Source organism: Solanum stenotomum, chromosome 3 (assembly GCF_019186545.1).
Source record: "Solanum stenotomum isolate F172 chromosome 3, ASM1918654v1, whole genome shotgun sequence".
Classification (NCBI taxonomy): domain Eukaryota; kingdom Viridiplantae; phylum Streptophyta; class Magnoliopsida; order Solanales; family Solanaceae; genus Solanum; species Solanum stenotomum.
The window spans coordinates 29,619,910-29,631,942 of NC_064284.1; the positions used below are offsets into that span (position 1 = coordinate 29,619,910).

At 35.0% G+C, this 12,033-nt stretch overlaps 2 protein-coding genes across 2 annotated transcripts in view; one reads left to right on the forward strand and one right to left on the reverse strand.

The window, feature by feature from the left end:
* The window catches only part of LOC125857508 (malate dehydrogenase [NADP], chloroplastic), a 1,084,261-nt gene that overhangs the window by 234,198 nt on the left and 838,030 nt on the right, over positions 1 to 12,033 (forward strand). The gene's annotated exons all lie outside the window — the stretch shown is intronic.
* Positions 2,347 to 6,566, reverse strand: LOC125857511 (stearoyl-[acyl-carrier-protein] 9-desaturase, chloroplastic). Its single transcript, XM_049537115.1, has 3 exons — positions 6,298 to 6,566; positions 4,380 to 4,884; positions 2,347 to 3,236 (listed from the first exon to the last, which is right to left on the reverse strand). Exons 1-3 carry the CDS (start codon positions 6,411 to 6,413, stop codon positions 2,676 to 2,678), a joined length of 1,182 nt encoding a protein of 393 aa, XP_049393072.1. The 5' UTR covers positions 6,414 to 6,566; the 3' UTR covers positions 2,347 to 2,675.

A 12,033-nucleotide genomic window follows, 5' to 3' on the forward strand; every position in this document is an offset into this window, starting at 1 on the left:
ACGCCAAAAAAGGTTAAATGAAGCTCAGGTCCTCTAAAAATTCAACGAAAACCTCCTCTAGGCCTAAAATTTCGCTGAATCCAACGAAACTCTCAGAATTTCAATCTGAGTATCCAAACCCCAAACGTTGACCAAAGTCAACCCAAAGGCTAAAATCTCAACAATTTCCAAATTAGGACCTCAAATCCTTAAAAAGACTCAGAATTTGAAACCAAAAAATCTCTTGGACCAATTTCCACATTCTAGGACTGATAGATACAATGGAATTCTATTGCGACACTCAAAACTCCAAAAGACACCGAAAATTACTCTTTAACAATTTTAGCCTTTCCAATTCTCAAAATTCACAACTTACAACTTTTAACTTAAAATTTGAATCAATGTCGAAAATCTTTCAAAAATGATACGGGGCCAATAACGAGAGGGGTAAAATGATAATTTTATAAAAATGTTCAAAAATGATCGACCAGGTCATTACAATTGAATAATGTTAGTCATCTACCTAATATAATTAATTTTCTTCAATTTTGTCTTAATGATCCTTACTTGAGCTTGCATTAAAAATTTCAACTAGATTTGAAATTATTATCTATTCTTGATAAATATTTCAACTAGATTTGAAATTGTTATCTATTCTTGATAAATATTAAATTCTTTCTATTGCAATATTACCATCAAAACATTCCAATCATAAGAACTTGTCTTCCAAATTGAGCTAACCATCACATATACACTCCAATAAAAAAAAAAGCTTTTTTTCTTGGAATGATTTATATCTTATGGTGTACTTTAATATTTTCTCTCTTCTACATTTTATCACTGATCTATTTTATTGATTCCACATATTTGAATTTGTATCACTTAATCAAGAATTTTAATACGGTGGAGTCCTTACTGTTAAATCGAGAAAATGATTGACCAATGTTTCAATAGTATCAAGTCGAGATATTTCATTCAATATTTGTTCTTTTGTTTTTTTATCGATTGAATTTGTCCGATATTTTGATAGAATAAATCGGAAATATTTGTCTTTTTTTTTGTTTTAGTTGTATGGGACCCATGACTCTGTGCTAGTGATTTTAGGACATCACCTTTTAATTTTTGACATGTTTTTTGTAATTTTGAGTTCTTTGGAGTCTCTTAGGACCATCATATGCCAATAAACAAACAAAGAAAGTGATTCAATATATAGAAGATGTGTGATTTTCTTTAAGAAGAAGAGACGAGCTTCAACAACATTGGAATGATCAATCTTCGAGTAAGAAATTATTGATTATATAGATGCAGAATGTCGATTTGATCTGCATAAATCTTGATCGCAAATGGGCTATTTGTTTGCATGTGGAGGCACAACAATATCTTGACATTTAATGAATCGAACACTAGTAGCCCTTTTTTTCCAATCATGTAGACATAATATTTATCTATGAAATAAGTCGGGAGTGTGTTTGATTGGGTTCAATGACCCATCATATTAAAAAATGTGTAATTTTCCTTTGAAAAGGGATATTTCAACCACCATGTACAATAGTAATGTTATATGTATAACTCGATTGAAGAGAGGATACCATCAAAGGAGACATAACAAAGCATATTTCACCCAAAAAATATTCACACATGATCTTCAACAAAATGGTAAGATAGACGTTCAATAGATATGTTCAAGTGATAATCTTGCATACTTATTCACTAAGGCATTGCTAATATCAACAATTGAGAAGTTGAGATATAAGATTGGAATGCATCACCTCCAAGATATCAAGTAAAACGTTCATTAAGGGGAGTGAAATGCGCATTGTACTCTTTTCATTAACCATAGTTTTGTCCCAATTGGATTTTCCTAATAAGATTTTTAACGAGGCAGCATTCCAGGCATATTATGAAATGTGTATTCTTTTTTCCTCACTAGGTTTTTTCCCATTATGTTTTTTCTAGTAAGGTTTTAATGAGGCGCATTATCTATATACATCCAACGGGGAGTATGATAAATCCATTGAATGAGTGAATTGTCCATTTAGAACCAATTTGGATAAAAATGTATCCATTTAATTTCGGCATTTAACATAGTGACTTTTGGAGTGATATTCAACCTATAAATAATGTTGTCATTTATTACTATTAAAAGACATACTTGAAGACATTTAAATAAAATGATCTCTACATTCTACTCTCTATATCTCATTGTTTGTAGTATACTACCAATGCTTTACACTAATATCTTATTATTTAAGCAGAAATCAAATTCCACAAAGTTCCAAGCTGCCTTTCCAAACTCGCCCCAAACAATGAAGAGCATTCTTGAGAAAATTAGGATGTATAATAAACAGTCACTTTATCGATAGTGGAAAAAAAAGAAGCAAAATATGGCATTAAACTTCTTATACATAACCACTCAACATTTCATATATCAAACTTGTAACGAACATAAAGAACCTACATGTTCTAAAAGGGGAGGTAAAAACTAAAGGCTGTCTTTTTCTTGATATGACCCAAAAACAATTGCAGAACAAAAACAAAATTTAAGGTATCTACAGGATTCTAGTGCAGTAGTTATAACTCCATAGCATGTTCCTTACAAATACTGACTTCATAGATACCATAACCTGAAATTACTTACTAGAATTCCTATGGCGATTGGTGTTCCGAAAGTAACATAACCCTACAACATATATCATTCAAAGTTTAATATCTTTACCAAATACCCAGCTGAAAGGAACAGGAGCCTTCTGCTTGGCCCTTGCTTGTGCCCTCTCCTCCAATTTTCTTATACGCGGAGCCAGACCACATACATAATCTTGTGCTTTGTGTCCTTCGCCAGAAAGACCAGTCAATTTCTCTATTTCCCATCTTCCCACAAGAAATTCAAGAATATCTGCATAATCTTTTGCAGTGTATACACCAAGGCGTTGAGCTACGGCAGAGAAGTGTTCGAAGAGGTTGTCATCCCGGCCATCATACATCAAATGAGCTGGCATCGAGATTTTTTTCCTCATCATGTCAGCAACAGCCAATACAGTGCCATCTGGGTCAACTTCAAATAGCTTCTCCACAATCTTGGTATACGCGGTCTCGTGGCGCTTCTCATCTGCAGCAATTATACCACAGACCTGTGCTAGTTTCATGTCCCCATGCTCCTTAGCATGCCGAGCTGTATTTCCATGAGAAATGAAGGTAGCCCTCTCTTGGAAGGAAGTGTAGATAAAACCCAGATACGGGTTGTTTTCCGTGCGAGGATCCTAGAAGTTAAGCATCAAACACATCAAAAAAGATCAACTTAAAAGATATGCACCTTAAGTGAGAAAATCTTATAGCCAAAAAGGGATGATTATATAACAATTCCATTTCAGGTTTTCTGTTTACCTGATCAACAGCTAAAACCATGCTGCTTAATTAAAGAAAATGCCAACATGTTAATCATGTACCTCAAAACTCTAAATGCAATATATAGCGAACATGAAACTCAGATTAATTGAAGAAGCCGTGATAAAAATAATGGAGAAAAGAATACTAGCAACAAATATAATATAATAACCGAAGCAAAGGAAACAACAGGTAATAATAAAAATTGAAGAACAAGATAATAGGAGAGAATAAGATGATACAAAACTAGACAACACTCAACTACTTTGGTTAACCAAGGCAAACTAGTGTGCAAAATGGAGGAGATTTCAGGACGCAGACAAATTTATTCTTCAAGATCTAGGAATACACAAGTAAGTAATGCAAAATAAATTAATCATCTCTGCGTTAACAAGCCTTTGAGGTGGGGGAATGGATAATAAAAGGGGGACGAACACTAAAATACCCTCCTTGAGTAAGACGAGAACTAAAACTAGTATCTAAATAGAACCCACATTCAAATGCATTAAAAAAAAGCACTCTCATGAATATCAACAGATTCAAGCCATGTAAATTTTGAATTCTAACCGGAGAGCTCAAAGCATAAGGTAGCTTACCAAATATACTATCAGAACCTTTTCTACATAACACTACGAATTCTCTAATATATCATTAGTTTTACCAAAATCTGAGAATTTTTGAACTGTTAGAGATGCGGCTCATCTATGTGCAGGCTCATTCAGACAGACAGACACAACACAGATACCACACACTCTGAAAGAAATCTGCTATTATAACAGCTAAATGATTAAATAACTATGCAAGAGAAGTCTGCATAAATTTTACCAATAAAATTCCAAGATGATTTGAAAGCTTAACAGTAGCCTATGTGGCTCAAACTTTCCAAAAATGTCGACGCGTGGTTGTCGGATCCTTTAAAAATACTGTATTTTTGAAGCATCTGACACGAATGCGGCATCATTTTTGGAGAGTCCGAGCAACATAGACAGTCACAGCAGAATACAGAGAAGCAAGCTCACCATCCCTGAACCAATGAGGTACTGAATTGTCTTTTCAATTTGCCTCATATCAACTCTTCCAGAAAGATATAAATATTTGTTGAGAAGGTCACCATGCCTATTTTCCTCAGCAGTCCATGCCCTCGTCCAAATAGCCCAAGGAGTTAGGCTGGCACCAGTTTCATCACGAACTCCATCTAGGGTGTTAAGCATTGTCTGATAAGTTGGAAGAGCCTCCTCGGTGATCATATCTCCAACTAATACAACAAAGTAGTCATCAGGAATTTCCTTGCACCTCTCCCGCAGCTCCTTGACTTGGTCTTCAAATCCTTCTGAGGCAGGATCAGGAAGAAAGTCACTGGCCTGCCAACACTTCTCGACAGGCTTTAGGTGCACCAAAATATTATTCTCAGCCCAACCATGCAGGGAATCAAAGATTTCACGCTTCTCTGGCGGCATAGAATGAGCAACTTGAACATGCACCTCTCGTGGAGGACTGAATGGCTTCTTAACATTTCCACCTTCCCTACAATTAGCACAGGCAGAATTAGAATTACTATTATGCACTTTTGAAAAGATGAGCTACAATAGAAAATTCACAGTCTGAGTCTACTTTAAGGCAAACGGATTATTTGACGGTCCCCAGAAGAAAAACGCTAGTCAGGAACAAAGTAATGAATGAAGCCATCAATTCTCCATTGTATTTATTTATTTATTTTTGGATAAAACAATTCTACCTTACATTGTCACTCACCCTTTTACAATTGTTTTTCAAGTAGTTATTTTCCCAAAAGCAGATCCGGAGATGTGATCAGACATTCGTACATGAAGAAAAGACTCTCTACCCAATTCAACTTATCGTACATGAAGTACACCACAAACATCTGTCCAACCTAATTGAGTGCATTGGCAGAATCAGTTCTAATTCTGACAGTCAATCAGTACAATGATAATCTTCTAAGCAATGTGTACGTTATCAATTTAAATCATTCAGCAGGGAAAAAGCAAAATGACCCCTAATGATAACTACGCTAGAGGAAAATAAAAGATGATAGAAAACAATCAGTAAAGGAATTTCTAGTCAGGGGCAAATGTAGTGCAGAAGTTAAGAGTTCATGCAAACCCAAAAGCTTTAAGCTCAGATTTTGTATGTTACCAAACTCCCCCAGTATAGATAATAGATTTTGAACCTAGTAAATCGAATGATTCTTTTATGACAGTATGCACCTCGACTTTTCCACTAGTAGGGAAAAGCCACCTATTGTTTTTTGCCTCTGCTAGGTCTCAAACCTCATAGTTCTCCTCCCACTTTGTTGACAAATAGGTTGTAATAGAATTTCACACTCTAACTCATAAGTTCAAATACCGAATCCGCCATTGTTTAATGTAAAGATCACATAAATAGCTCATACATACGCAGATGCACTAATAAAATTTGCATCAGATTTCAGTCTCTTTTTCTTTAAATTATTAGTGGCAGTGGTGTCTAGAAGCCCCCACTAATCCACCGGGAAGCCTGTTATAGCCCACAAAGATTCGTGCAAATGAGCTCATTCTAAGTGGGATTCCGTCTTGGAATCTCAGGTTGTTAGTCCTATGCTTCAACTACTCAGCTCTCCACTTGGTGCACATTACCGTGCTATCCAAACATGCAAAAGGAGAAGAGGAATTCTACTCTAGTAACATATCAAAATCAATGCAACCCAACCGACCCCGAGGGGAAGAGATAAATAGATATACAGATAGAAAAATTATGTATCATCATTCAATCAGGAAACAGAGGCCAACATATATAAATAACTATACAAAAATAGAAAGATCAGAGATACGCCATGCATTAGCATCAACTAGCACCAATCCAATTTAGAAACAGAAATATAATCGCGATGAGAACAAATATCCAATAATTTGACAAATACAAAGACGAAATGAAACTCACACAGAAGGAGGACGAAGTGTTGAAGCCATGAAAGCTCTAGGAGATCTGAGTGGTGAACACGGACGCCTTGTCGTTTTAATGGACTGAAACGCCGGAGAATTGAAATTCAGAGCCATTTTTTCCAATGGTTTTTCAGGGTACCTCGTTTGGTCCGCCTAAAGACACCACAGGGAGAGAGAAGTGGCTTCGAGGCAGATGCACCAAATTAAAAGGAAAATCGTGCAGAAGAAGACAAGGGCAAGTGAAAATGACTAAAAAAAAAAAAAAAAGTTACCACTTAATGATGGCCTCCACATTTCTTGTAAAATTACATTAAACACCACGTCAAAACTACCGGTGCCTTACCCTTTTATTAAATTTTGCTTCCGTTTTCCGCATTATTTCGTTTGAATGATGGGTGACATTATTTTCTCCGCCCAACTATGCATTACGCAACTCTCTAGTCTCTACTTTACTTTTCATTTCCTATATTTTATTAAATTAGTTTAGTTTAAATTATGGTTATAATTTTGAATCATTAGTTTACAATTAAGTTAATTATTTTATTTCGTTAAGATTAAGAAACTCGTTAATTAATTAATATTAATTCGTCTTATTTAGGTTTTAGCCAAATTTATTAATTTAACTCAATTTGGTTATTTCTTAAACTCCAAGATCTAACCCATCTTTGACCTCACCTTAAACCCATTTGGAGACCAAATTTTGGGCCTTTTTCCTCTTTTCAGCATCCCATTCTTGATTCAAATACCCAGCCCACTATACTCAATTTCCAAAAATACAGAACATCAGCAGCAACATAAAATACAAACGCCCAAAAACCGACCCAGCCCCTGCATATCTCTTCTTTCTCGTGAGAAACCCAGAAACGCAGCAACCCAGTCCAGCTATCCAGCGAAATCGCAGCCCAGACCTGAACCCAACTCGACACGTCCTCTCCCCTCTCTCTCCCTTATCCAGTCGTACTTGAATCAAGCTAGGTGTCTCAATCTTGCATCTCCTTCGTCCTTTGTTCAGAAATCGAACGAACACCATTCAAAATCTGTTGAAATTGGTACTATTTCAGCTCCAACCTTATCTCCTATGAGGATTTTTAAATTTCGAATTCAAAAATTCCATCCTAATTCTCCCATTTTCCCTCGTTTCTCGAACCTAAATCCCGTTTATATAATTGCCTTCTTCTGTATTTGTTTAGGGGTTGGGAAAAAATTGGCAAGAAACAAAGGAAAATAGAGTTGAAAAAGAGAGGGGAAGAGAGTGAGAATGTCATAAGATACAAGATATACAAATAGGTTAAAATATACTACAATGATTCGTAATTTGATATATTTTCGAGTTCTTTCTTTTCGTTTTCGATTCACTAAAGCTAGTCAGAGCCTGGTGTGGTGGAATCGTTCCTGGAATCTCAAGTTCCAGTCGCTGCTCATCAAAAGGTAGACAACTTCTAATTCTTTTATTCATTTAGTATCCATTAGATGTTAAACTTGAGTTGTGTTCTGTGTGGGCTTCGAGATGCTTATAGGAGGTGTTTGAAGCTAAGTGTTGTCTTTAATCTTCATCTGATTTTCTCTAAGATTTGTGGTGGGAGTTTTGTTTCTAACATGATCTAGTGCGTATCTTGAAATCGTATTTCTACTTGTAATCTTGCTCACTGGTTAATCACTATGATATTGTTATGTTTTTATTCTTATCAAAATAATGTTCATGCTTCGTTATGTGTTTGAAGGGTACCGAATGAGTTGTGTCGTTGTACATTTAGTTGTTTTTGAACATAAACTGAAGCTTGAGTTTGTGTTCGTTAAAGCATGTTCAAAGATCTTTTTACATCCCGTTTCGGGAGAAAATGCCTTAAATCCGTCCTAAGTTGTCACATGTTGCTCACTATTTTTACTTAGCTTATGAGAGTGTTGGCAATTTGCTTATATTTTCTTAATAGTGCTGTAATGAAGTCCTGGACATTTCTGGTAGTAAATAGGATTTCTTATGTTGGTTTTTTTTTCTTATATGTATGTTTCCAGTTTTAGTCTCAAATCTGTGTAGTTCCTTTTATATATATATGTGTGTGTGTGTGAATCATGTTCTTCGTGAATCATATTGGTGTTATGTCTGTAGTATATTTCACATGTTACCGTAAGTTGAGTTGAGCATGATTCAGGTGGCTTACATTTTGTTTCAACCTTAGAAAATCATATTTATTAAATGGGTTGATTTTAAGTTAAATGCAATTTGTTCTACATTTTGTTGTTAATTTTAGTAGATCATTGGTTGTATTATGTCTTTCTTAGCTAGCATGACTTGATGTTTGGATGAAGTGGACTCAATCATGTTTGATTTGCTCAGTTTCAACTTTGTCCATTTGTTTATCACATAGCTAGTATAATCTTCAAATAAGCTCAAAGATTTAGGAATTTTCATTATATTTTGGCCTAAGACCATGTGTTGTGCTTGATACTCCTAGATAATAATATAGTTTGCTTTGTGAGTGGCACCACTCATGAAAGAAAAAAAAAATTAAGACTTTCTTCCTTATAATTTAGTCCTATGCGAAATGTTTTGTTTTTATGACTTACAGTTTGCAACAGTAGTATAGAAACTTCCTTTTTTTATTTGAATAATCTAATGCTATTTATTTCATGCTGCTTATATTGATTTAGTTTATTGGCTCTTTTATATTTTTATTTATTTTTTTGTGTGCATGTGATCTGTATGAGTTCCCAATGGACTCTTTACCGCTTTGCAATTGAGTTGGGCCATGGAAGCCCAACAAACCTCCCGTCATCGAGTTGACCTCATCATTCCAAGAATCGAATGCTGATTTAAAAGGCTGGAAAATTAAAAATACAAATCTCGGGAGCCAAAAACATACCGATATACAGTGTGATACAACAATATACATCAATTGTATACGATGTATGCTACATCGAGGATGGGCTAATGGAGCCCCAAAAATTTCAGCTTTGTGTTTTTGTAATTATTGGGCCAAAGACCCATTTATTTTGATTATTATTTTGTTAGTTTAGGACAGGTGAAAATTGGGCCTAAGTCCCAAAGAGAAAGTCAATTATTTTATGTTTAGTTGTAGGACAGGTACAAAATGGGTCAAGGGCCCAAAGTTGAATTTAGGCCCAAGTACTGGCCTTGGTGGACAGAAACCAGACTTGGTCCCACATCTTCTCTTCTTTGTTATTTAATTGCTCTTGCATGATTATTTGTTTATTTAATTTTAAGGTTTTTTCCTTAAATCGATTCCCCAAAAGATAACCATTTTGAATTAATCACTTATATTTTTCTAAAGATTGAATAAATACTTATTTTTCTACTTAAATTGCTTTGAAAAGTTTTTACTTAAATATTATCCTCATAGTATTTTCTCTATTTAATCAAGCATGCATTTTCTTTAAAATATTTTTGCCAAACAGTTAATTATCAGATAACCGCGTGTTAGTGCGTATTTTGAGTGCTTTTAAACCCTTCCCAAAATGCTAATATGAATCCCTAACCCCCTTTAATACTTTCATTAGATTTTCTGTTTTTAATCTTTTGAAAACATCAGTTCTCTTAATTTTTCTTTAAAAATTGGGTGGCAACTCTTTCAAACCCATCGTAGTTAGTTTTAAATAAAACAGAATGGCGACTCCACTGGAGATATATATGTTCTAACCATTATAAATTCATTTTTTCAAATTGAGAAGCATTTTTTTTAATTATGTTATACCGTGTATTTTGCATATTTTGTTGATTATTTGTATATTGTACTTGTGATTTTTTTTATCTGTTTTCTTGTATCTACATTGTTGTTGCATTCATGTCATTTTCCATTGTATATGTAGTATATTAAGAACGGTTTTTGCGTAATTGCAGCTATACTTTTTATACTCGATCATTTTCCGGAATGATCGGTAATTTATTGGTGCGTCAGGTGTCCAATGGTTGTCGTGAGCTCCAGTCTAAGTTGTCCGCTTGGATTTTCGGTCTTTCAAAAGTCATTCTTAGTCAATGCGTGTTGGGCCCATTAGAAGTCCACATTGTGTCTATTTGGTCCATAAAAGACAATCATGCGTATGTGTTTAAATTTGAAGAATGTATACGACATTTGACAAATCATTGTCACTCGGGGTAGGGAGCTTAATAGTTTGTTCGAGTCAAAGAAGGATCAAGTTATTATTGCAGCCAAAAGTGTGAACATCCGGAGATGACAAGAAATCAAGGACGAATGACCTTCCATGAAAGCATAGTTTAGGATTGTACCCCTGCGCGAGACTGATTATTTTGTATTTCATTTCCCCTGTTATGTATCCCCATTCATTTTATTCGTAAAACTTGTACAAATTTGGATTTTGGGGCAATGAAATGTTTCAAATGACATTATAAAATTTTCAAATCGTTAGGCCTACCCTTGGCATAAAAGGGTCATATATAAAGAGCGTGCAATATTTGCTTATGTGTTATAACTGTGTGTGTGAATATGTTGCTTTATTTGGAGATATTCTAGCTACTCTTGTTTGAGATTTTTTAGAACCCCTTAGCACAAATATTAAGTCACTATCGAAAGTGTGTCCAAATACTCTTTGAGTATTTAGTTTCCCAACAAAATTCGAACTTCATTTTTCAGTTATTACTCTCATATCAAAAAAAGATTTACTGTCTCAAATTGAAAGAAATTCAAGCTAGTCGAACTACGTAGGACCTGAATTCTCCCTCGTGAGATACATAGGTAGCCTTTCAAGGCTCGGTTCCCTTTTTTGAGAAATTTTATCTTTTTCAATTCTTACAAAGAAATTAGAGTTATGTCTTAATCAAAAATCAGAAGTACAATTATACAATTGACTTTGTATCAACGCAAGTCAACGTCCCTGAATGTACTAATTCCAAAATCAAATAGACAAATTTCTATCTGTTTAGTCATCTATATCTAATTTATCTTCAAATGACGTGACTCTTGTGTGCTTATTAAGCTGTGTGTGATATCTTGTATTACCTATTATCTACACAAACTAACACATTTGTCTTTTGAGTTATTTTTCTTTGTCAGGTAGTCAAAACTAATTTGTGTTGAGAAATTGGTTGAACATTCAAAGTTCTCGAAGATTCATTCCCCAATCAAAATTTGTTGAAAGGAAAAAGAAAAATGACCTAGAATAGTGAGAATACTGGCATGACTGAAGTTGCCATAGTTCAGCCCCCTACCATTGAACAAAATTAGTTAATTGCACAATTGATGCAACAGATTGCTGAATTGAGGGTTGAGCTCCAGAAAAAGCAAGATTTTCCAATTTCGGTTGTCGATATCAACACTCTAGGCGATGGAAGGCTTCACTCCATTTTCCTCCTTTGAATTGAAACTCGGAACATGTCTTGAATAACCCACCCTCAAACCCTGTTCAAAATCCCTCCACCATCGACTTAACTATCCCAAATCTTCATCAAACCAGCGCTTCATACCTAACACCACCTGAGGTTCAAAGCTTGAATCCCAACCCTGAAATTTTCCCTCCATTTCAAAGCTTAAATGTCAACAATCCTCAAACATCCACTTTCATGTACCAGACCCCTGCAAAAGGCACTCAAAATCCACCTAATGCTAAACCCTTACCTCCAAAAGTCATTTTTGATATCCCAGTTCAAACCGAACCGCACCTTCACCATACTGCATATTCCGAACTTGACCACTACGAAAAGAAGGAGAAGGAGTGGAGGGCCAAAGAGGAAAAGACTAAACAGACCACGAAGGAAGAGATC